Source organism: Myotis brandtii, unplaced genomic scaffold (genome assembly GCF_000412655.1).
Source record: "Myotis brandtii unplaced genomic scaffold, ASM41265v1 scaffold54, whole genome shotgun sequence".
Classification (NCBI taxonomy): domain Eukaryota; kingdom Metazoa; phylum Chordata; class Mammalia; order Chiroptera; family Vespertilionidae; genus Myotis; species Myotis brandtii.
Window position 1 is genome coordinate 1,798,022 of NW_005369989.1, and position 26,544 is coordinate 1,824,565.

Sequence of the window (26,544 nt, forward strand, 5' to 3'; positions counted from 1 at the left end):
CTCTGTAAAAAATCAATAAAATATATATATATTTTTAAAAAATCATTGGTCAGCTGCCTCCTGCACGCCCCCCACTGGGGATCGAGCCTGCAACCCCAGCATATGCCCTGACCAGGAATATGAACCGTGACCTCCTGGTCCACAGGTGGATGCTCAACCACTGAGCCATGTTGGCCGGGCATGAATGTCTTCTTGAAGATAGACTAATATACGTGATTTCAAAGACAGTACAATTATGTTCTTTTCTTTTATCTCCACTGTTCTTTTTCTTTGCTTTTGACTAAGTCTTTAGAATTTAAAAAATAAACCTCCCAAGAGAGGACTCAGTTTTTTGTTGTTGTTTTTTGGGTGGATAGGTCAAGGACCAATGAGAAGAGAGTCTCCATCTCTATCCTCTTCTTGACCCTCATTTCAGTACCATCACTTCTCCACTCTGATGGTGTGTCTGAGGCATCGCCTCGTTCCTGTTTGCCAAGAACTTGTCTAAAAAAAGGACCTCTCCATTCTGTGCTGTGAGTCACATGGTCTCTGTAAGAGTCCATGCCCTTCGCTGCAGTTTGCTGCTCCTGAATTTTTACAAAATTTGGTGGTTAGGTGGCAAAAGGGACACAGCAGACTTCTGATTTAGAGAGTGTCTTAAACGAGTTAACTCCTACCTTACCTTGATCATTTAAATCAGTGGTTCTCAACCTTGGCTGCACATTAGAATCACCTGTGAATCTTTTTAAAATCCTGATTTCTGGGCCTCATCCTCCGGAAATTCTGTTTCTTTGTTACTAATGTTGTGGCCCCACCCCATAACAAAGAAACAGAATTTCCGGAGGATGAGGCCCAGAAATCAGGATTTTAAAAAGACTCCCAGGTGATTCTAATGTGCAGCCAAGGTTGAGAACCACTGATTTACATGAAGACTTCATTGAAGCAATTAGATGTGTAAATGACAAAGAGCTGGTGATGAATGTGCTGACAAAGGTATAGCTCAGGTACTGAATGACAGAAACCGCTTTCAGAGAAAAACTCAGTAGTTCAGTGATGAACTGGAATATTGGGAAAAAATGAAATTAGTTTATATGAAAAGTTACATGTTACAGTTGAAGCAATTATTCAAGTAGAAACTTATCTCTGTGATAGTTTTTACTTTTCTTAATTTTGTAGGTTAAAAAAAGGCTAACTTTCAATGAACCATATAACTCAGGTACTTAAAATAAAATGCAAATCTAAGCTGTGTGATAATCGTGTTAAAAGTTGATAGATCTGGCCCTCACTTCCTAGCAATGTGACTCTGGAGACTTACCATCTAGGCCACTGTCAAACTGTGAAAATAATACCTTAGAACATAGAGTTGTAGTCTTCTTGTTCCACAAACATTGTTTGAGGGATTTGTCCCTGTTATTAACCATATCAGAAAATCATTTCAATGGTTGCAATAGTCCATTTACTAAAAGTTCTAAACCACTATTTATCTTATTACCCTCTTTTTGGATATTTAGATTATTTTATTCTTATCTCACTGTTCTAATTTAGGTTTTGCTGTGAACCTCAACCTTTTGATGTTGCAGAAGTTCTAGTAGCCTATTCACTTAACCCCTCTCTTAGATGTTTGCATACCCTCTATTCCTCTCATCTCTTGTCATACCTTCAGACCTCTTCTCCATTTTGACCCTCAGATTGTTGACCTATGCTGGAAAAAAAATCAATGACAAGAAAATGTCCCAAGCAGCTACAATCACATCTACTCCCTGTTTGTATCTCTGCCTGTACACCCTGCCTCCCTTCTGTTACTTTGCATAAACAGCCTGTGCTTTCATTGAAGGGCATCACTTCCACTTGTACACCTGCTCAAATACATCACTCCAATTTTTTTTCTTTGTCCTCGATACTATTTTTTTCCCTCTTGACTAAATTATCTTAAGAGCATACAAGTGTTCTATTTCTCCCATCTTAAAAAATGGGGGGGGGGTCCTCAATAACACATCATTATCTGTTCTCCTTTAGAGGAAAACTTCAACTGTTTTTTAAATAAGCTGTCTTTAGTTTCTTCCTTCTCATTTTCTCTTGCATCCAGTCCAATCAGGATTTCACCCCATATGCCACCAAAACTTCCTCAAGGTTATCACTATCTCCACATTGTTCAAAGCCAATAATAAATTCTCCATCCTCATCTTATCTAAAAGGCCAGCAGTACCTAATATGGCTGATGATGATCTCCTTGATACACTCTCTTCATTTGGCATCAACGATTGCTTGTTCTCTGCTTTCTGTCCTATTTTACTATCTGCTCCTTCTCATTTCACTTTGCTGGTTTTACAATATCTACATGACCTCCAACAACTGAAAATCCTCAAGTCTCAGTTCTAGAATCATTGATTGGCTGCCTCCTGCACACCCCACACTGGGGATCGAGCCCGCAACCCAGGCATGTGCCCTTGGCCGGAATCGAACCCGGGACCCTTCAATCCACAGGCTGATGTTCCATCTACTGAGCCAACCCGGCTAGGGCTGAAAACTATTTCTGACATGAGTATCTTCCCTCCCAAACTGGCAAGGCTACTGGTGTCTCTGAGGGGGAAAGTTAAAAAAACCACAGCAAACACATGGGTTTTACAATTGTCACAAATGGTAAACCACCTTTCTGCTATTTAAGAAAAGCTTTGAATGTTCAATGAATTGTTTTGGCTAATGACAATTGATGCAAAGAATATAACAATAATCTAAAAAAAAAACCAGAATTGCCTTTTTGGCCATTTGGGTAGAAATTTCTGATAACATCAGTGCACGTAACTGGGCTGTAGCTTGGGCTGAGGAGTTATTTTACCTTTTATTTGCAAATAAGACAGTATTCTTTTCCCCTCAGGGAGTACCTAGATCACTTATTAATAGAAGAGCACTGATACCCTTTGCCCATGGTGGTGAAATTGGCAGAGGCAGTCCTAGGATCCTGACCATATGGGTCTTAGCATTTGGAGGAGGACATTTGAGGAGGACAGCATTCTGTAGTTGAAGATGCCTAGATCTAAAGCCAGACACTTGGATAGAGTCCTGGCTGCAGACTATCAACTGTCACGAATTGAGCTGTCCATACCAAGTTCTCACCAAGACTTTTACAGTCTGGCTCCAGGGTTCCTCCGCAGAGCTATTTTTATAGTCTTTACTCTTCACTTGCTCCATTCCAGCCCCAGCACCATTTCTCACACATTCCAGAGACAGGCTCTTGTTGCCAGGCTTTCTGTACTGCTATTCCCTCTGCCCGGAATGCTCTTCCCCCAGACGCAAGCTTACTTTTTTTTTTTTTTTTTTTAGCAGATCCAATATGTTCCACAGTATTATAAATACTTCACATGTTTACTTGGTGAATTCTGATAGTAACTGTCGGGCGTGGGCAGTGCCATTGGATGGATGGGAATAAATGGGGGCACAGTGATAAGTCAGAGGCAGGACTAGAACTAAGGCAGTTCAGGTGGGAGCCAAGGCTTGATTCGTACAGTTTAACACAGTGGTTCTCAACCTGTGGGTCGCGACCCCTTTGGGGGGTCGAACGACCCTTTCACAGGGGTCGCCTAAAACCATCGGAAAACACATATATAATTACATATTGCTTTTGTGATTAATCACTATGCTTTAATTATGTTCAATTTGTAACAATGAAATTGGGGGTCACCACAACATGAGGAGCTGTATTAAAGGGTCGTGGCATTAGGAAGGTTGAGAACCACTGGTCTAACACCAGGACATGGTTTACGCTCTTCCTTTATCCCCAGAGCTCCTCCTTGGAGAGTGTTTCTGACTCCCCGATTAAAGGAGGAATCCCTGGGCCGCTTACTCAGCTGTATAGGTTGTAGCAGCACTAAATGTCACCTGACCTTATAGTGCCTACTTCCTTGCTTATCCCTTTGTCTATCTCATCCCCTAGAATGCACACTCTACGAGGGAAGGGCCTTGTCCTGATCAGTGTATCCCCACATCCCCTGCACCCAGAAATGGACTGAAGTGGACTGGAATAAGGATGGGAGTGATGTTAGAACAATCATGTCTAAGTGTCTCATTCATCAAACCTGTACGGAGTGTCCATTTTATGCCAGACACCACACCAGTTTTGGAAATATGAAAGTGAACCAGAGTGATGGGAACTCCCACTTCCCTGGTTTTGTGATGCTTTCAGAACACCTCAGAAGCAACATGCAATTAACAGGCAGTTCCACGAGATAAGCACAATATTACGGCAAATACAAGGGGCAGGGGGGAAGCAAGGATTCAGTGAAAGCTACTGTGAGGGGCTGTTACCTATGCTGAGACCTAAAGGGTGGGCTGAAGGATAAGGGCTGTGGAAGTGGGTTTGGGAGAACAGGAGGCCCTGAGAGAACACCTTCCAGTTCTAAAAACTGTTGAGCGGGATTTGAGTATAGAAGGTAAGGGGAAGGATTTACCTGGAGAAGGAAGCTTGAGTCAGGACTCTATTGCCCCAGCAAGGAGATGAAATTTTAAACCAATGGGATTTTTTTACTCAGTATCTGATTCTGTGTACCACCTTCAGCCAGGCAAGTTGGCAATATTTCCATTTTCCAGATGGGACAACTGAGGCCCAGAATAACACATTTAAACATCAGCCGAGCTGGTTGCATTTCCTTCATGACAGGGCTCTCAGGGCTCCTACCCCCTTCTCTCCCACCCTCTCTCCTTCCTTCCTTCCTGCTGATTGTTGTTCTTGTCCAAAGTCAAACATGAAATGATTTACTCGCCACCCTTATCTTTCTCCAAGGAGCATGCATGTACTCACACAGCTTCCAGAAACCAGACCCCTGAGCGGAAGCTGATGGCCTCAGGATGGTGGGACTCGAACATGGATGAACACAATATTGTGCATTGGCCCCAAAGTCTCTGTTCTTGACCAGCGAGTTAGATTTGTACCAGGAACTTTCTCTCTGAAAAGGTGACTCAGGGCTGGGGAGTCCAGAGCCGACTTGAAAAAGTGGAGAGCGGCTCAGTATTGGCCTGCCCGGCGCTTTGGGCATGCGTGAGCACTCATAGCAAACACAGCTGGCGAGGCTAAAATTAGCCTCGCCAGCCTTGAAAAGAGACCCTTTAAGGAAATATATTTTCTCGGAAACAATTTGTATTATAATGCAGCAGCTGATCGACATGTTACTTACATGTCGAATATTACTTACTATTGGTGGGGGAAAACTCTGCCAAGTAATTATGATTTTCGTTCTTTTTCTGTGTGTGATATCAGTGCAGCAATTAGAACATCCATGATCAAGATCATCATAACGAGGTAGACAATGAGCGGACAGGTGTTGGTGTTTTTATTTATAAAGAAGTTCAAAAACCTGGCGGAACACCTCTTTTTGATATTTCCAAATGGGCTCTGATGCTAAGAATGACTGTTTCTGCTATAAGTTGGTCACTGTGATCTGTGATGTGTGGCTTGTTAACAGTAGAGTTCTGGTGTAGACTCCAAATTTCCTCAACACTTGGCATCCCCCATGACCTCCAAGAAGTAAAATGTTAGTTTCTAAAGTGTTCATTTCTAAAATGTTAGATTCATCTGGCTTCAGGGTGTTCACGGGGTTTTGAAAGCATCCGGAGACACACTTTTTGCATTTTAACCAGCTAGGTTAGTCCCTCTTCCTGGATTTTTCCCCCCCTTTCTCCCTCCTTCCTCCCTTGCCCCCGCCTCCCTCCCGAGGTCCGCACTGTTTTGTTTAGCCGGGTGGCTTACCTTTAAACTTGGCACGAAAAGGAAAGAAGGCAGCTCGTCTGTGGAGCCGATGGAGGGAAGGATCAGAAACAATCCACCGCCCGCAGCTGAGTCCCCCGGTTCAGTTCCAGCGGCAGCAGCTTCGCTGCAAAAATCGCTTTGCTATTCGAGATAGCCAGCAGAGGGAATCGGAACTTTGCTTGCAGCAGGGGTTGAAGCAGCCTTTTTTTTTTTTTCTTGGAGGAAATACTGCAGCCTTCTGGACTGCGTACGCCGCTCCCTGGAGAGGCTCTCTCGGTTCCACCCACCGGCTGGAAGGAGGGGAAGTGAATGAAAGGACAGGACAAGCCCGGATCACCATGTCACTCTGGGAGGGAGACAGCAGCAACTAAGCTGTGCAAGGTTTTTTTTTTTTTTTTTTCCTTTTTTCTTTTCCCCTTTCTTTTTCTTTCTGTTCCCTCCCTGTTTTCTTTTTTCTTCTTTCTTTCTCTTTCTTTCTTTTTCCTCTTGATTTGCTTTTGCTTTAAGGTGAGGAAAGAGACAAACAGGAGACAGGAAGCTGATCTGCAAGGATTCGGAGTTATGCTGAAAGGACTTTGATTTTTTTTTTCCTTTCCCCCTTTTACAAACGCTGGCAATTGACATCAATACAGGCAGCCTGGTAGAGAACAAACTGTCTCATCCCAAGTGGACCCCGGCAGCTGGGAGAAGGCAGACAAGATCTGGGGAAGCTGTGTGTGGGGTTTGATTTTTTCCCACCGATCCCCGTCTCCTATTTTTTTTTTTTTTTGGTGTGTTTTTTTTTTTTTTTTATTATATTCTTGCTGTGTTGGAACTAGCGAGTGGTGGAAGACGAGCAATCTCCGAAGCCTCATCAGTCATCGGGACTGTCAGGAATAGTGGCTTAAGAGGAAGCTCGGCCTGGGGCACTATACCCTGTCATCCAGTTCCCTGCCTCGGAGATAAAGATTCCAGCTACATGGGCAAACGCCTGGATCAGCCACAAATGTACCCCCAGTACACTTACTACTATCCTCATTATCTCCAAACCAAGGTATGGCTCTGACCCAGTCTGGCAGTCAGTGTGGTATCTATCCTTCTGCACTTGGCTAGGAAACAGGCAGGCATGTGAATTAGTATTTACCTCCCCCTCCCTCCCATCACCTCTTCCTGCTTCTTTGAAATTAGTAACATACCCACGGAGTTAATAAGGCAGCGGAGAATATAGGAAGAGAGCAAGCCCGGAATCCCGGCTTTCTCTTTAAGGAGAGCTCATAGTTTCACGGGAGTTCTTTTGTTGTTATTTGGCAGCATAAACGTTCCTGGTATCTGTAAAGTCCTTTGCAGATGGGCAGGGTTGTTAGAAAGGAGATCCTACCGGTGATTATCAGGCACGAGAATACAATTTCAGGGGCTTTGCTGGTGAGCTGTTCTTTGTTTGTGACTCTGAGAGGGTTTTTCCCACTGGATAGGACACGCCAGGGTGGGGGGAACTCAAACTTTTAATCGCTGAATGTAGAATAAAAGAAGGGCGTGGAAGGTAGATGGCAGTGAACTAAAGTCTCTTGGAGTTTGTTTGGGTGTATCTTATTTTATTTTATTTGCCTTACACGTTTTGTTTCCTATGGGGGGGTGATCAGGATGCTACAGACTGAATTGTGGAGCTTTGCCAGAGATGTTCTTGACTTTTAGAAGCTCCGTTTGCCTGTGTTAGCTGCCACCAGAAGGCCTGGGGCTTGGAATGGGCTGAAATGTAACTGATGGTAATTGGACGTGAATTGGTTAAATACTTCAGGCTTTATGTGTGTGCTCAAATGATCATTAGGGGGCCAGTGGGAAGCCCACGTAACTAAGCAGTGGGCAGTGCCAACCATGAACTTTCTCCTGCAGTTCACACATGAAGGACTCTCAGGTGTGATATCCCTGCTCCAATTTGTCAAATAGATTGGACTTGATTTGGAGAGGGGGGGGCGGCGGGGGGGATGTTGGTAGCCTGCCCACCTTGAATGCATGGATTCTATTTCTTGAGGGATGATATTATTTTGTATCGCATTCGCCAGACTCCACAGTCTTCTTCATGGATAAATATGCGGAGAGTGAGCAAGGCGTGCCTGAGTGATCCGTGCTGTCACCAGGACTCCTTGGCGTGATTAGGCTTTGCTAATTCATGCCGTAGTTATCGCTCATTTATTCTGTCTCAGCAAACAATGCCTGTTTGTGAGCCAGAGCAGGCAGCAGACTTTCAATATTATATTAAAGATTGTTGCCTTTTTGCCTCTCCTTTTCCATCGCTCCAGGATTCGCCCTGCCCCTCCAAGGTCGACTCACGTTGCTTTTTGCCTTTGTGAGCATTTAGTTTGTGCTGCTGCTGCTGCTGCTTAAAGAGACCAGCCCAGTGCCTTGAGTTTTAACTCTTTGGGGATTGGGAGGAGAATGCTGCCCGCCTTTCTTGAGGAAATGGCTAAGCAAGGACAAGTTTAAAAAAAAAGGGGGGGGGGATTTGTAGTCATTTCTCATCCCCCCCAAAGAAACAAAAACAACAAACTCAAGGGGTTGGCATGAAAAATATCTGACATTCCATCCCTTTTACTCATGTGGCTAAATTTTTCCAAATGTTTCAAAATTCACGCTCTTCTTTTGGGTCCTTGTTTTCTACTAGGAAGTGTATTCAGAAAAGAAAAAGTTTAGATCGAAATGAATGGAAGAGTTGCTTTTCTGCTTGGGATTTCTTTTAACCTATTAGTAGCAGGAAATAATGTCATACGCATTATATGAAAGATACAGGATGCTCCATGAGCCACGCTGGTGGAAAGTGTGTGTGTGTGTGTGTGTGTGTGAGAGAGAGAGAGAGAGAGAGAGAGAGAGATTGGGGTAAAGGAGAAAGTGGAGTGGTGAGGGAAGAGAGGAGAGCTGTTTTGGGGTCCTATGTAGTTTAGTGTTATGTAGACAGGCGACATCTGGATCTTGTTACTTTCAAGCCAGTCAAAGCCATCAACTTCTGGAACATTTTTAAAGAAGTTAGATCCATTAGGCGACCTAAGCTGATATTTGAGGTAATCAGATCAGGGTGGTAGGGAATATCAGATCAGCTACTTTGGCTATCACGGTAGTTCACATTGATGATTATGTTGTAAAATTTCGACAGTGCTGTGAAGTTGTCGAATGTTGTTACGGAGGCTCTGAAATGACAGGCATTAATAACATCCCTGGAAGCTGAAGAAGTAAAAACGTGCCCTGTTTTGAAACTTGGACACACGAGGAATGGGAGGAAGGGTCAATGTGCAGTTGCACTTTAAAAATGGAGATTTTTCTGCCAGCGTGAATACTATATAAAAAAGTACTCTCATGCCCCAGGATAGCATAAAACTACTGGGTTATTTCAATATCAGTTTTTGCCCTTTTCACACTTATATCTCAAAATATAACCTATAATAATTTTGAAGGACCTACATGCTGCTCTATTTATTTGTAAGTCTGGGTGAAATTCACAAAATCCTCTGTGTTCTAGACTTGGCTTATAGTTCTAATCCTATTTTGAAATCATAGCTATTTAAAATGGTGCTTCTATATGCAGAACACTTACGGTTCATAGAATTAGAATTCTGTGGTTGACAACAAAGATTATACATACTCTGGTGATATCAGAACTTCAACTGTTCTTTAAATTCAGGTGTTTTTCACTAATCCACAAAAGCTGTTTGTGGACATTAGTTTTGGTGGAAAATCTTCATGGGATTTTAAAGAACTAAAATGCTTATTGTGTTCATTCAGAAAATGCAAAAATGCTGAACCTTCTCTTTTTTTTTACTTAAATATGTGTGTTAGATATAGTTGCTATTTTCTTGTGATGAAACAAAATGAAAATGGGATTTTTAAATAAATGCAAATGGTTTCCATTTCCTCAAATGTAATTAAGGTTTTTAAAAAATTGTGACATTTTCCTGCCTTCCCTGCTCCTACTTTCCATTACATTAAAACCAATCTCTTAACTTTGTTGCTTAACTTTTTAAAAATAGAAATAAGATATTTATGCTTTTGCCCATTTAAATAATTTTCCAGGTGCTTAAAATGTTATATTAGAAAAATTTACGTGTAAGTTAAATAAAATTAAAACCTAAGTGGCTGACTTATAGCAATATTCTTAGCTTACTCTCCCAGACCTCACATTAAAAGTTGCCCTTTGTAAATTTTCTTTTTGATCAAATTCTTTCCTACCAAGAAGAGCAAGTTTGGAAAAGAATATTGCTTTTGATTAAGGAGTAATGAAGAAATCTTGGTGACATGTCATAATATTTAAATAAGAGACATAACTGGATTAAAAAGCATGAGTTTCATCAAAAGAAATTTGCTATGGGGAATCCACCCAGAATAATCAGCAGATTTTAGAGAAAGGGGACCAAAAAAATTTGTTCATTAGCTAAGTGATAATTTACATAATGATGTTTGATTGAGTTGTAACCTAATATATCTCAGGAATTTTGTCACAGCCCATTCAAAGCAACCGACCTGTTGCTATTGCATTTTGAGATCCAGAGTGAATTTCAGTCTGAATTCGAGGTCTTTTCTGTGTGTGGTGGTGGGGCAGGGGGTGTTCTTGGAAAAACAAACTGGAAAAGCTAAAAAGGGTAAAACATGGTCACAGCCTAGTACATTGATATGTTGCAGATGACAAATAGCTATTTCTCTCCTATGCATGTGATATTTGGGAAACTTCAGTCATCTTCAAAAAACTTGAAGATTTGCATAAGCACACTCAGCAAGGCTGGTCTTTCTGCCTTTTCTACACCCTCACCAGTTCACTCTGTCTCTTCACGTGCAGGACACCCTTTCTAATCACATTGCTCTTACATCAGTCTACTGCCTTCCCATCTGCTTCCCGGGAAGATCTTGAAGCAGAGGTGCAGACTACGTACGGTTTCTCTGGCGGGTGATACTCAGATTGTGTTCAGAACCTGGTGTGAAGTTGGGGTCAGGTATAAGAAGTCATTCATCAACTGCACACTGATTCCAGGCTGAGTTTCCAACCATCTGCAGCCTGGATTGCCGCCCTTGTCTGCAAGTCTAGCTGGAGCCCAATGGATTGTGCCATAGAAAGAGCAAACACTTGAGAACACAGGGCTGAGGAGCAGCACAGGAAGAGAGAGGCTCCTGGGGGCAAAGGCTGTTCTTAAAGATGTGAATGTACAGATCCTTCAACAACAGAACAACTCTTAACACACTCCTTGCACATGAAAATGTAGAAAATCTTGCCGAGGGAGGGAATGAGTTTAGAATTTCCTTAGTACTTCCTGCCCAGATTTGCATTGATAGCCAGAGTTGGGAACTTGCCAGTTTTAAAACAGCCTTGAAAACTCCCAAGTTCTGTTTCTCCCTTTGAAAGGCTGAAACATACAAAACTGGTTTTCTAAAAATCTTTCAGCAATTGAAATTTTAGGTACGACTCCAAATATTTCTTTCGCTCCAGGGGTGTAAGATGATAGCCTGCAACTATGATAAATCTTGTTTGTCTCATTTTAGAATGTATACGATGTTAATTGTTTTTAATAAGAGAAAAATCGTTATTTTTCTTCTTTATCCCCCCCCCCCAATCTTTATTATCATTGGGATTTTCTTATCTTTTCTGTAATGTGGTCATTGTTTTCACAACACTAAGTTTAGTGCCTGCTTAAAAGGAGTAGAAGTGTAAAAAGTTCATGTTTTTTTTTATATGCAGAATAATTCCAAACTTAAAGGAAAAAACCATGTATGTTTCTTTTAATAGTATCTTTCTAACGCATTTTCCTTTCAGATTCTCTGAATTTGGAAAAAGAATAACTGAATTATAACTCGGTATTATTTCCATGAAGTAATGAAATCTATTTGAGGGGTGGCGGTTGGGGGGCGATGTGTAGGGAAGGAGGCAAAAGAAGAGAAGGGAGGATGTTAAGTTCATCCCAGGTCTCTCTGGCTCCAGCAATTCTGGCATGCTTCATTTTTGCACTAATATGATTTTACACAATTCTCTCTGACATTATCAGTCTTTTTGGCAGAGAGAGGGCTCAGTCACAATTATGTCCACGCCAAATCCTAAGAAAACCAGTCTTTTCCTTTAAAAGAAAATCTTTCGTAGTGTTGGACTTCTTCTTCGGAGTAAATGGTTGATGTTTATCCAAAATTGGCTTCGAGTACTACATTAAAATTGTGTTTTGTAACAGTCTCATAAGCCACAGCTGTATGTGATTAAATAGTGTAATATCAAAAGCATGTGAGAATAGACATTTTTATGCTATAGCTGTTGCACAGCAAGAGTGCAGATGGACCCGAAGGGAGACCAAGAGCAAAAATATATTCATGGGTTGTTGAGGATATAGGTTGCTCTTTTGTTCAGTCGTTGGAAAAATGCTGAGCCATTTTGGATATGGTTAAGAGATATACTTTCTTAAAGTGAAACCAGAAATATCAATACCCACTTTTATTTTAAGTGTGATGTGCCATTTAACTAGAAAACACGTAGTCACGGCGTGGGTCTGAAACTGATGCAAATGGAAGGGCCAGAATTATTCCCATGGAACACACATTCAAAGAGCAGAAGTGAATTTCTCAATTCTGTCTTGAAATTATAAATGTTTTTGCTCTGTGTTTCTTACTACTTTCTGTGGAACTATTGTAAGAAAAACTTCAGGCCATGTATCCCTAACCAAAAGAGTGATAGATAATCAAAATCAGCAGTATGACTCTTTGTGAAGATATTTGAAAATATAATTATCCGTTTTTTATGAATACTGCTCTTTTATTTCCAGAGTTAAAAATTACATGGTAACATAGGGAGGCATAGCTTCTGCTTCTATTTCTTTGGCAAAGAGGCTATATAGTGAAAAGGTCTCTATTTCTTATGGGATGTTTTAACTATAGTTTCTTAAAATAATATTTGTTCATGAAAACTATCATCTTTAATTTTTTTTTAGAGATTCTAAGTCTATAGGAATGTTAATACTAATAAAAATTTATTAGTAAGTCGTTGTTTTCAGTGTCTTGAAAAAGCCTATAGGGTTGGCTATTGGTTATCAGATTTAAGACACTAAACAACAGTTTTAAAAAGAAAAAGAAAAGAAAAGAAATGTTGGCTAGATTCTGTTTGTGTTTTTAATTTTTCTTCTTCAAGTTAAGATTGGCAGAGAATTTGTTCACATTTAAAATTGTGCTTTTTCCCCCCATGTAGATTTATTAGTCAGGAAATGCATACCATATGGAATCAGATATCTGGATAAAGTTTTGTAATTCAGAGCATCAATCTCTAACAGACATCCAATTTCAAGAGTATGGGTAATAAATGATAAGACATGGATTCTGTTTTACTTTGGGGAAATTCTCTGATTTGTGTGTCAATGAGTTGGTTTCTAGGTCAGGTTCTCTGAGCTCTGATCCAGGCTGAGCATTTGTGACTCTCACTTTGAGATGGATGAGCCTGCTTTGATAGATTAGTGGTACAGGGAGATGACCTCCGTTTGTGCCATTGATGAGTTTTGTGCGGGTCCCTGATGTTTTCTACAGAGCAGATCAAATGCTGCTTTGTCGGCTCTGGTGATTTGACAAATTTAACAGTCTGCATCCTTCGCCACATCTAAATCCCATGCACCGAGAGAAACACATCCGTCACCTGGGAGTGGGTGGAGAACAGTTCCCAGGGGTGGGACAATGACAGGCATCAATTAATCATTATCATGGCTGGCCTTGTTGCAGTGGTAAGTTTTCTTTCCTTCAAGTGGGTAAAATTAGGGCTTACCAAAAAATTAATAGTGGCAGTGTGAGGCTAACTTTTCCTCATTCAGCTTTCTCTCTACAGGTGGTATAAGAGCTGAATATACATTTGTTTGGCTAAACCAGTTGAGGTAATGAAGGAAATAGGCTTGCCTCATTAAGATCCTCTCAACCCTAGTTTCATGAATGAATCTAGGAGCTTGTGTAGACATGGAAATAACAATTGATAGTAGTTTGCAAGACCTTCAAATTCCTGAATTTCTTGATAAGAGCCTTTAATGTATAGGAAAAAAAATACTATAGTAACTATAGTATAATGGTATTGTAGAGGAAAATAGTAACTTGTCCAGGACATATAAACAAGAGCATTATCTTTTCCTATTGTTCATGCTAGGTATGCTTCTGGTTCCCCACAAAGCTCCTGTTAGCTGAATTAATGAAAGTAAATGGAACCTTGAATTTAGCTTTTATGAATGATAAACAAATATAAAAAATAGACTAAATTACATACACAGTCAAGGCAACCATGATAATGTCCTTTCCTGATGTGTGCAAAGTAAAGTATAATAGAAGAAAAATAAAACATAATATTCTAGATATTGGCAGTAATCATTTTAGGAACTGATTTTTAATTTGTTTTGGAATTAGCTTTCCTATCATCATACTGTAGAGTTAAGAAATTTGATTATATGGCACTCAATATGCTAAAAGCAGATGATCTTTTGGTTATCACCTTCTTAACTGGTAGTTTTCAAGATGAATGCAGATCATGCATAGAATTTAATGAGGATTTTTGAGAAGCCTTCCTATTTTATCTAGTGTACTGCTGTCTATTTATCTTAGTTAAGTTGCTGATTGATGACAATTTAATGAAAAGGAAAATGGAAAACAGAATGCTAACTATCTGGTTTTCTGGAACTGGTTAGGATACCTTTAAAGCTTTTCTTATGTATGCACGTCATATTTAAAGCTTTTATCGATGTCTATAAACTCTCATGATGCCCCTTTTAAAACTTATCATTCACACAAATTGGATGGTAGCATCCTGAAAATAACTTAAAGCTAAGGTAGCTTAAAATTCAAGCAAATCTACTTTTAAACTCGCAAATACTTTGGAGTAGATGAATTATTTGAAGAAGTGTGTATAAAACTGGGAATAAAATTTCAAAGACTTTTCTGGGATATCTCTATCTCTCTCAGTTTCTCTCTCTCTCTCTCTCTCTCTCTCTCTCTCTCTCACACACACACATACACACACACAACCATCTATGATAGTATTTTACATTTTTTCTTGAGAGATGAGGAAAGCACTTCTTTTTTATTAGTGCTAGTCTCTTGCAGGGTTGTGACAGCTCTTGGTGTTCATCCCCTAGGTCTCTAGTCCTTTGCACACCAATTCAGACTGCACTTGTATACATAAGGATTTTGTGTTTAAATCTAAGGTAGGCATGGGATTTTGAAAACAATAACAGTTTGATGTTTGTTATTTCTCACTTCTAAAAAGTTAACCAATGCCTTCAACTTTATTATTTAACTGTTAGGACAACTTGACTTCAGGTTAGCAATGGGACGTTTCCCCTTTCCAGCTTGTTCTTGTTCTTATTCTTGTATTCAACTTCATTGATAAGCTAAAAACGGTAAGAAAGAAGTCAAAGGCAGCAGGTCAATGAACATGTAAGAATTTTTCTCCAGCCGAAACCGGTTTGGCTCAGTGGATAGAGCGTTGGCCTGCGGACTGAAAGGTCCCAGGTTCGATTCCGGTCAAGGGCATATACCTGGGTTGCGGGCACATCCCCAGTAGGAGATGTGCAGGAGGCAGCTGATCGATGTTTCTCTCCCATCGATGTTTCTAACTCTCTATCTCTCTCCCTTCCTCTCTGTAAAAAATCAATAAAATATATTAGAAAAAAAAAGAATTTTTCTCCAAGTTCAGTGACTTCTTTCAACAAAGGGAGAAGTTGAGGGTCATTGTAAAGCCTCCATATTTTCTGGATACTCTTGTAGGCCCACATCCGATATTCTAACAAGCTTATTAAAATGCACTCACATTCCACACATCAAGTTAGATTTTTTTTGCAATAAAATATTAGAGGTTTTATAATTTTGCTGCTGAAACTCTCTGAGTGCAAGTAAATTCATTTATGTGTGCCTGTAAAGTTTGGGACATCATCTTGTATATGTGGGTGTTCTTGCAAAGTGAAAAAATACATAATCCACAGATCCTCTTGAAGAACAAAGAAAGGTTATCAGAGAACTGAATAGAACAATGCATAAAGTTGGCAATGCATTATGTTCTGTAGACATGCAAACAAACATGTATTAATTTATGTTTCACAGTTTTCACTTTTGTTTGGAGGCAATACATTTTTCTCATCTCGTCTATGTTATTCTGGCTTCCTAAAGCAGCCAGAGAGTCTAAAAGCTGGCCATGTCTTTACGTATTGTGGCATTTTGGCATTCAAGATATCTCTGTATTTTAGTAATCCCAAATTTCCGGGGCGGGGCCTGTGGTAGAACAGCAGAACGTATCGGAAAATGTCATTAACATTCTTTGGCTAAACTATGTCAAAAGTAGACACATTGGATTGACCTTTGGCAGCAAAAACAACTGAGAATTCCCGATCTGGGTGCCAGGTTCGCAGAATTTTTTCATTGTGCAACTGTTGGAATTGTTTACCAGTTGGAAAGAAAAAGAGGTTGAATGTAACAGGTGTTTCCCTGGGCTCCCAGCTTAGGGGTGCAAGCAGGAGGCAAATCAGTGGCACAGTATTTATTTTATGGCATAATCTTTCTTAATCCTTCTCTAAGTGGGTTCATTGGTTTATTACATGTATTAAAACTGCCACCTCCTGCCGATCCTCAGTGACCCCGGTTATTCACCTGGGATCATTTCTCTTGGTATCCAGAGGTCCCTCTCGGCCTTTCAGAATCTTTTGTGCCTCCTAAATGTATACACACCTGGACCAGATCCAGTTGGGCATCCTGAAGATTCTACCATTCCAGCCCTAACCCAAGCATGATGGCTTTCTTCATTTTCATTGTTATTCCAGTCATTCAAGAAAAATCAGGATCCCATCTCCTCCTACCTTAATTAAGAAGAGTTTTCTCTGCCCTAACTGGTTTGGCTCAGTGGATAGAGCGTCAGCCTGTGGACTGAAAGGTCCCGGGTTTGATTCCGGTCAAGGGCATATACCTTGGTTGTGGGCACATCCCCAGTAGGAGGTGTGCAGGAGGCAGCTGATCGATGTTTCTAACTCTCTATCCTTCTCCCTTTCTCTCTGTAAAAAATCAATAATAAAATATATATATTTTTTTTTTTAAAAAAAGAAGAGTTTTCTCTGACTGTAGTACCAGGCATATGATCATACCTGGAAATTCACTCTTTACCCCCATCTTGAAGGGAGAATTCTTCTAGTCACCCAATATTTTGATTCTTCATCTAATCACTCAATTTTTCTTCCCAATCCTCTAGCCAGATATCACTGAATTTCATCAACAGATTCAGTGAGTCAGCGTTGACTTACCTCTTTCATACATAAAACATACACATTCACACACACACATAGATACTTCTGGGAACTTTAAGGATTATTTCAGTGGTTCTGACTTTCTTAAAGGCTACATGACCACAGAGAAATATGGAAGAGCAAAGTGGTCTTAAGGAGACATATACTTGTTCTTTCCAGTTCTAATATAATTTTTTCTGGTAATTGGTATCAAAAGGGATGAGTCTCACCAAAATAGGGGTGACTAAACATTTTCACATTCTTTCTAAAGTATAGTAGCTTTCCACGATCAGAAATATATCAGTAATATATTATGAAAGTTAGATATCTACTCTTTTTCCTGCTATTCTTGATTGATTCTGATTTTTACCCATATAATTTCACAATAATTGTTTAAACTATAGATAGATATTCTAATGAACCTCAAACTTAGTGATGAGGCTGTCAATAGCATGGTAAATAAAAAATTACAGTTTTACAATTTTAATTAACAAGTGATTTGTCAGAGGCACGCAGAAAGATAAAACAAAGATAAGTAAAAAAAAAAACAACAAAAAAACAAACAAAAACAAAACAATTGGAAGCTAAAGTTATCAGGTCTTAACAGCAAGATAAAACAAAGATAAGCAAAAAAACAAAAACAAAAACAAAACAAAACAATTGGAAGCTAAAGTTATCAGGTCTTAATCTACTTTTGAAAATTTCTGGAATTTGACTTTTTGTCATCCTTAGAAATAAGGCAAAGGTTAAGAGCTCTTTGACAAGGCGTAGATAGTTTACAAATTGAAGAATCATCATTGGGGAAAAATTATAATGTGAGCATAAAACGTGGTATGGAGGAATCATATAGTTAAGGCTGTTGATGTCTTGTGAAAAAAAAAATAATGCTTTTGAGGACAAAGTAGTGCTTTTGTTGTGTTCATTCACATGTCAGAGCACACAAATTAAAGAATCATCATTGGGGAAAAATTATAATGTGAGTATAAAACGTGGTATGGAGGAATCATATAGTTAAGGCTTTTGATGTCTTGTGAAAAAAAAATAATGCTTTTGAGGACAAAGTAGTGCTTTTGTTGTGTTCATTCACATGTCAGAGCACCTAGTAACCTATAGCAGTTTCTTCTGTTGCTCTGGCTTACCAATCACTAGTTCTTAGGGAGGACCTAGACAGTTTTGAAACATATCTTTAAATTTCTGTATATGAAATGTTCACATACAATTCATGTATGTTCAAAAATACAATCATGAGTGAAGCTATATTTTTCTGTGTAGAAAGGATTGGCTTTAAAAAAAGTACTGATTTCAGAGAGAAAGGGAGAGGAAGAGAGAGAGATAGAAACATCAATGAAGAGAGAGAATCACTGATTGCCAGCCTCCTGCACACCCCACACTGGGGATCAAGCCCGCAACCTGGGCATGTGCCCTGACCAGGAATCAAACTGCAACTTCCTGGTTCATAGGCTAATGCTCAACCACTGAGCCAGGTCGGCCGGGCAACAAAGTAGCTTTGAGAGGGGAAACCAACCGCATCAGTTGTAAAACCAGCAAACCTGTATTGGCATGAGAATTACACAGTCTGAAGAACTAACCAGACAGCAGTGCTGCTTGAGGGCCACTAATGTGCTTAGGGATCCTTGAATTGAGGATATGTGTGCAGTCATGGTTCATGCTCTCTCAGCACATGCATATGTTGAAGTGTGTTACTTGGTGAAATGTCTAGATTTCAATATGGTTATCGAGGAGTTTAAGTCAATAAACTCTAAAGAGGTTCAAGAAAGTTAGCTATAATTGCTATTACTTATGGCCCATCTTTTTTTTGCCAAGTTCATTTTACACTCTCCATCCTCATTTCATCTAGAACGACTGTTTGAAGTGACCTTGCTTTTACCTTGCATCTTCTGTATCTCCCTGCCTTTCCCACATTGTTCTTCCTGGGGAACTAAGTCATTTCTTTCTGTATCACAGCTCTTACCCCCCTTCTTTCTTGTTTACCCCCTTTCTCCTACCCTCAAGCTTTCTCCTATGGATTTGACTCCTAAACGACTTCCTCTTCTTTGTTCTCTGAGCTTTTAGCCCCCTCTTAATGTTTTAGTTATTGCTTTTTTATTTTTTCCATTTCTTTTCAAGGTAGAGTGAGATTGGGTTTCAACTTTCTTCCTTTTTTTTTTTTTTGCTTGGTTGTAATGTTTATTTTTTGGCTCTTTGAACGTGCTTTACTCATCAGGATCATATTCGTGTCAGAGCTATTCTGTGAACCCCCTGAGGACCAGTACCACAGAGTCTTCATCTTTTAGTGCCCTGCAGAATTCATTCGAGTGCCTGATGCAGACTGAGTGCAGAATGAAAGGTTTTCAGAATGCATTAAATCTATTTTGTTCTCTGTACCACATGTATTACTCCATTGCTAAAGTCAACGGTTTTAAACCAGAGTTGCTTAAGGTCATCTTCATCTCTGTAATGCTTTATATCAAAAGTCATTTGGTGTATCTTTCTTTATGGGTACAGATTGATGTAATCTCTCCCTGTTCAACCCCCACCCCCAGCCCCCTTATCCCTGGACAAAAAAGTGGGCTAGTGGGCTAGATACCCTAGAACTATTGGCTGGAGTTGTGTTACATGTCTAGCTAATGGGATATACTGTGATAGCAGAAGGTGAGCCAAGTTAGAAACTGCAATAGAATAAGGAGAGAAAAGGGAAGAACAGAAAAAGAAAAACTGCCAGTGTTGCATTCCAAGATGCTGGCGGGAGCTCAGGAACACATGCCAACTCAGGGAGGAACAGAAGTGGATTTCAAAGACAGTCTAAGTAGCTAGTATTTGGAACTTGGGGATGAGAGTAAGCAAGTAGGTCAGGGCTAAATGGTAGTGGTGGTGGTTTGGAGGCTATTCCTGAGCAATTGCCAAGAATATCAGCTTGTATATGTGGCTTCCTTTCTCGGGTTGGCAGAGAGTTGGGCATATAAGGAGGTGAACTTAGTTTAAGGAGCTAGGAGATGGGTTGAGTATTAGGCCCACATTTTTGCCTATTTTTCTTATTCAAGACAAAAGATCTTAAGTATCATAGTAATATATAAGCTACCCATGCCAGTACACAACAATATTGACATGGATTTTACTAACTCAAATTTTCGAAAAGACAACTTCAAAGTTCAGGTGAAAATGGCAAAATTTCCATTTCAGAAAGAGAATTCTATACAGTTCCCCTCTACAATTAAACAGGTATAAAGATACGCCTAAAGCAATTATGGGTGATATAAGATGGGGTTTTGATGTAAACTTTAAAGCCTTTCTCACTAAGGAAAGTCTGAAAAGAGTAACCCAGTTGTCGCTAAGCAAACAAACTATTTTTTTATTTGGATACCTCTTGATTTTTCCAATTTGTGCTGATTTTTTTTTATGTTTGTTCCCTTATCTTGGCATTATTTTCTCTATCATGTTCTTTTTCCACATCAAAGTTCTTATTACCATTTGTAGAAAATAGTTTATACATTTAATTCCACAACATTTAGTAAATTTTTCTATTCCAAAGTAATTCATACTAATTATATATAGTAAAGCAACTCAAGACATATAATGAAAATATTAATCATCTTCTTGAGCATATCACATCATTCTCTCAAGAACTTTCATGAATACCAATGTTAATAATGAAGTCATATACATCCTATAGCATTTTTTATGTTCACACAAACATACAATCAGATGTATGGCATGAGATCATACTGAATGAGTTATTTTACTCATTTTTTTTTCAAGGAAAAGGATACTTTGTGAATTCTCACCAGGACTTTAGACAAATATTTTTTTGTTTTTTATTGTCAGGATAATTGTTTCTAGTGTGTTTGCACCATGTTTTATGTAAGCATTACCCATTGATAGGCATGGCTTTTTTTTTTTTTTTTGCTATTATTTTTCCATTTTAAATAATTCTACAATATATGTATAAGGTACTCCTTTAAATATTGAAATTTAATCGATGATATTTAAGCAGGTTTGCTTTCTTTTAAATGCTAAAAAAAGCATTGATGAGCCCTGGCCAGTGTGGCTCATCCCATACACTAAAAGGTGGGGGGTTTAATTCCTTGTTGGGGTACATACCTAGGTTGTAGGTTTGGTCCCTGCGTATGGGAGGCGACTGATCAATGTGTCTCTCTCTCCTTCTCTCTCTTTTAAAAAATATCAATAATAAATAAATAAACAAACAAATAAAATAAAAAATAAAATTTTAGAGGAAAAAAAACAAGAACAGTGCATTGATGAATTTCCTATGACACAAAGATGGACATCTCTGCTCGGATGCCGCACTGAGGGATTCTGGGTCCTGCGGGATTGGCTTGCCATTTGTGTCGTGGAAATAAGGGCAATAGTCTGCTCCTTTTGGTGGGAGAAAATGAACTTCCTGATGGAGCTTTTGAGCTGAAAGGGAGCCCCCCGCATTTGGCAGAAGCAGAAATGTCTCATTTCCTTTGTGACACCATCTTTGGGATCCCAACAGATGCCTGGGAGTCTGGGGTGCTACCATTTCATTGCTCCTCATCCATTGCCTGTGGGGTGCACTTGCGTTCCAGGTGGATTTTCTTTGTCACCTCCAATTCCAAGTTGAAAGAGCAACAACAGGCAAGGACAGCCTTAAGCAGCCAGGAGCTTCCTAATTAATTGTCCAGATCAAATATTTTGTCCCAAGGGTTTGGGCATCAGAAATTTTCTTTTTACATGATCTTGGGAATGCTGCAAACTTACGTTTTATGAGAACCCTCACCCATTGGACTTGTTTGTTGCTATCTGACCATAGAGCTAATGTCATGGTATATTAATTGAGCTAAAAAAAAGTGATGCTGTAAAATCTAATGAACTTAGGTGAAATCTGATTTTATTTCTTTTCTCTCCTGTGCTTGTTCTGTTTCTAATTACCCATATCAGTTTTAATTAAAATCAAAACATGGAAATAAAAAAAAATAAAACAAAAGTTTACCTACAGAAGGTGTTATGCCGCAAGACATAGAAATATTTACTGACTAAGATCTGTCTAGAAGACAGTGGATCATAAACAGTTTACTCTTTCTATAAGAAAAAGTAGACCAAGGACATATAATTCTAACACTTAATTCTCTTTTGTATGTTCACACTTTTTTAGAACTTAATCACATCATTCAAAGTTTGATGGCCATGTCCCATACACTGTTTTGGAAACTCAAGGACTTTTCCTAAACATGGACCATCAAGGGTGAGATGGGATAGGGATATTAATTCAGCACCTCAGAGACAATTAAGCATTTTCTCTTTTCAGAACTGGAATACTCACCACTTTTTCCCATGCTTACACATCAATAGTCTATTATACTTCATATGTATTTGGTATAAGTAGAATCATTTTAACAAAGTCTGAAAAAGGAATGAAAACAGCACTTCGATTATGTGAAAAGACTCTCAGTGTGTTAACAATGGTTGTTGGAGACACTTTTTTTTTATTCTAAAACTTGCTTTAATACCATTTCCCCAGGTATTTCCTTACCTTTCTATATTTCAGTTTCCTGCCATTTCTTCCTGTCCCAAGAATATTTAGTGATTTTATAGGAACATCTTGACAATCAATGTTAGTCTAGTAGTAATGTGTTTCAGTGTTCTCCAAAGAATACCAATATATTAACATATTATGAAGATGATAAAATATAAATAAGGACCATCAACTCCAAGAGATAGTTATTAGTGATAATGGTAAGGAGAGGGTGACTGAAAGGCCTGCAATTGACTTGATACATGAATATAATAGAGCACCAATCCCTGTGATAGCTTAGATCAATGCTATTCATTGAAACATTTCTCTGAGCTTCCATTATGTTTCTCTGGCATCCGTCTCTGCAATCAGCTGGACTGAAATCATGTAGAGAGCTTTGCTTTCAATATTTCTTATACTTCCTGCATGATTTTTTTATTGTTGCTTTGATTGGAAAGCAATGCAAGTCTGTCTCAGTGTTCCATAGAGCTCTCATCCTGGAGTCTGAGATGAATCTATTGGGAAATTGTCTGGTTTTTACATTGCTATATTTCACAGTACTTACACTTTCCTCATTTAAGTTCCCACGATGCCTTTTGTCCCCTAAAGTAACTAACTTGTGGAGGTAAAGAGTGTCATCCTTGCAGCTAGTGTAGGGAGTGTCAGCTCTTGGGCCCCTAGAGATAGTCCTTGAGATTAAAAATGTTTTGAGCCCTACCTGTTTGGCTCAGTGGATAGAGCATTGGCCTGCAGACCAAAGGGAGCTGGGTTCAATTCCCTTCAAGGGCATGTACCTTGGTTGCAGGATCCTCCCCTGCCTGGGCCCTGGTTGGGGTACATGCAGGAGGCAACCAGTCAATGTGTTTCTCTCATATTGATGTTTCTCTCTGTCTTTAACTCTCTCCTCCACCCTCCCTAAATATCAATGGAAAAATATCCTCCAGTGAGGATTAACAACAACAAATGTTTTGAGTGAGGCCAGCACTGGCTCTGGGTGTGGTATTGTTTTTTGTTTGTTCCTTTGTTTTTTGTTAATCCTCACCCAAGGGTATTTTGATCATTGACTTTTAGAAAGAGTGGAAAAGAGAGAGGCCTGGAGAGAGAGAGAGAAAGAGAGAGAGAGAGAGAGAGAGAGAGAAGGAAACACCAATGTGAGAGAGACATATTGACAAATCCATTGGTTGCCTCCACCAATGCACACACCCCAATCAGGGCCTGGGATAGAACCTGCAACCTTTGAGTGGGAATCAGACTGGTAACCCTTTGGTGGGCAGGCCGGTGCTCTTAACAACTGAGGCATGCTTGCCAGGCAGTATTGGGTTTTATCTAGGTAATTTTTTAGATCATTCACTGGGGAATGAAGGAATTAAGTTTTGTTTTATTTTCTCTAGCTTACATTAAGCTTTCAAGTAGCCCTTAAGCATGCTCACATGTAGCATTGCTAAGCTTTGATTTTACCTTTCTGTTAATCTTCTTCCAATTATAGCAGCTACTCTCACCAATCTCCTCATTCTCAAAACACAAGGGTTATCTTAAAGGTCTTCAAACTGTGTGACTCTCAGTAGTTGCCCAGCATATAGTAGGTGCTTAATAAATAGCAATTGGTTATATGGAAGCTGCTCTTCCACATCCTAAACTCTAATAACACATTCTGATAAATACCCTTTGGACACTGAACCATTTTTTCTTCCCTTCACTATCTGCCATTGGCTCAAAGAGAAAAGAATCCTTGCCATCTTTCTCTTTGTACAATGTTGACTTGAACACCATTCTAGTTGGCATCTACTGAGTGAATAATCAATGGTCTCGCTCCCTAAACATCCTTTAATTGATTTTATAACTTTCAGGAAAATTTAATGAAACCTACTTTATACTTACCTGTGTTTCTCTTACAGTTTTCTTTATAACCTTTTAATTTCAAAGTAATATTTCACTTTCAATTTCAATGATACAAAAAAACTAGGAAAAATGTTAAAGGCGAAATTTCCTCAAGGCATTTGGCAATATTTTTCTCTAAAGTATTTGCTTTTTTCTGGCTTATTCACATGTAAACTCTCAAGCCAACATTAACTTAACAAAAAAACAAGTATCTTTTCCCATACCTTTCCATGTGATTATCTGAAGACATTCTGGGAAATAAAGTGTTTTCAGTGTTTGTGCAACATTGAATGATAATACCTTTCAGTCCAGTACTGTGCTCACTTATATCATATTTTGTAGTTATTAAGAAGGGATTTGGAACTTGGAATCTCAAATGTGAAATAAAGTGTATCAATCAATGCATGTTTGTGAAGGTCTCCCTGAGGTCAGCCCTGTATGGGGCCCATCGGAGAAGACAGAGGAGACTATAATGTGACTCTTCCTCTTCAGAAGTTGGTAATGTATTTGAGGAAGCAGAGATAACACATGGAACAAAGGGAAGTAGTTAAATGCTAAGTTTTGTGACATTAACTTGGAGGATGCGGAGGGACGAGAAGGGATGAGGCTGTTTAGGCAAGAGGAGCCCTTTAGGAAACAGGACTCTTGGGTCCTTTTTGAGGTAGACAGAGGACTCGGGCATTTGGCATATTGGCTAAGTCAGGGAGCGATGGGAGGGTATTCCTGCCGGAATAAGAGTAGCAACGTAACATAAGCCTGAAGTTGGAATTCTGGGGAGATAAGATAATGAGAAAACAGACATAGCTGGAAGAGAGAACCAGGCGGAGAGGGAATAGGTTGGATAGCCAGAGTGCAGCAATTACTAAAAGGCCTTAAGAGGTCAGAAAAGAAAAAAAAGAGAAGAGTAATGGTTTAATCTTTGTGCTGGGAGTGGTTTTCTAAGCTTCATTCCAAAGGCATAAACCATAAATGAAAGGAATGATAGATTTAAAATTCTTTATTGTTTTTATGAAATTCCCACATTTTGACTAAAGGAATATTTATAAGTTGTCATCTAGCAAAACCCAACTAGAATGTAAAGTAAAAAGCAAATAAACATTCTTTTAAAGCAAGATTTTCAGCATAACATTACAAAGGTTTAAAACTCTGGATATAAAGTATGTTTCTACGACAAATAGGACCAAAAAAAAAGAGAAAGCACTCCAGTAATAATAGGGCCAAAAGTTTTAAATGTAGAAATAGCACTAACAAACAACAGTCAAAGCAATAACAGTGAGATATTATTTTCATCTGCTAGATTTTTAAAATAAACATTGCTTAACAACTAGAGTAGATTGAGGTGTAGGGAGACAGCCACTCCCATACATGTTCATGGTCAGGAGAATATTAGCCTCTAGCTAGAGTTTGTATTAAGTTTGAAAGAAGATACTGAAACTTTACAAATGGCCATGCCTTTTTTACAGCAAGTTCTGTTCTAGAAATATCTGCTTAGGGGTTAAAGTATTAATGCACAAGGGTGCTTATGAAAGCACTGCCTTTAATAGAGAAGACTGTAAGCAATATAAAGGTCCATCGATAGGGAGTAGATTAAATAAATGATCTTATATCTTTACAAAGAACCATGCAGCCATGAAATCAATGAATATGGATATATTGACTAGGGAAACTGACATAGTGTTAGGTTAAGCGAAGCTATAACACAGTGTTATATGACTCCAAATCTGCTTTTAAAATCTTTGTGTGTGTGTTTCTGTTTACGCTGAAATTCATGTTTGTTTCTTAAAAAAAAAAACATAGGAAAAGTTTTGTCTGGGTTTTTGAAATTAGAGACATTTTTAGATGCTTTTGAGCATGAATTGATGATCGTTGCAAACAATTAGCACTGGAAGTTAAGTTCTTTCCAAAAAATAATAATCACATGAAGAGGAAGCAAGCAAACGCGTTAAGGATCTTGATGCAATTAGTAGAAGAAACCCACTACAAGTTGTTTAATTGGGAGAGAAGAATATACACGCGAAAGGAGCACCTTGCATTGATTACTAGTATTTTACAAGATGCAGTGGAGCAGAAAGGTAACATTTAGGAAGTCAAGCTAATCCTGGGTGAGCTGTAGGAAAACACAAAACATCGGGGGCCGGAGAAAGGCAGGGCAGGGTGGCACACCGAGACTGGAGACAGGTGCCTGAGAATGATCTGACAATGAAGATAATGGTTCGTGTTGAAGCATGACA

At 39.2% G+C, this 26,544-nt stretch overlaps 1 protein-coding gene and 1 long non-coding RNA gene across 16 annotated transcripts in view; one reads left to right on the forward strand and one right to left on the reverse strand.

Moving 5' to 3' along the window:
* Positions 1 to 5,895, reverse strand: part of LOC106728129 — a 15,569-nt gene extending 9,674 nt beyond the window's left edge. Inside the window, exon 1 of the long non-coding RNA XR_001364384.1 lies at positions 5,720 to 5,895. This is a non-coding gene — a long non-coding RNA (uncharacterized LOC106728129). The remainder of the gene's footprint in view (positions 1 to 5,719) is intronic.
* The window catches only part of RBMS3 (RNA binding motif, single stranded interacting protein 3), a 965,283-nt gene that overhangs the window by 320,137 nt on the left and 618,602 nt on the right, over positions 1 to 26,544 (forward strand). For 2 of the 15 annotated variants that reach the window (XM_014549232.1, XM_005878042.2), the window contains exon 1: positions 6,042 to 6,752. The exons of 5 other annotated variants lie outside the window; for them this stretch is intronic. In XM_014549232.1, the coding sequence (XP_014404718.1) occupies positions 6,678 to 6,752 (75 nt within the window). In that variant the 5' untranslated portion in view covers positions 6,042 to 6,677. Of the gene's footprint in view, positions 1 to 6,026; positions 6,753 to 26,544 lie in introns of those variants that run through there. 8 more of the 15 variants (XM_005878046.2, XM_014549235.1, XM_005878040.2 and 5 more) reach the window with 8 other exon arrangements.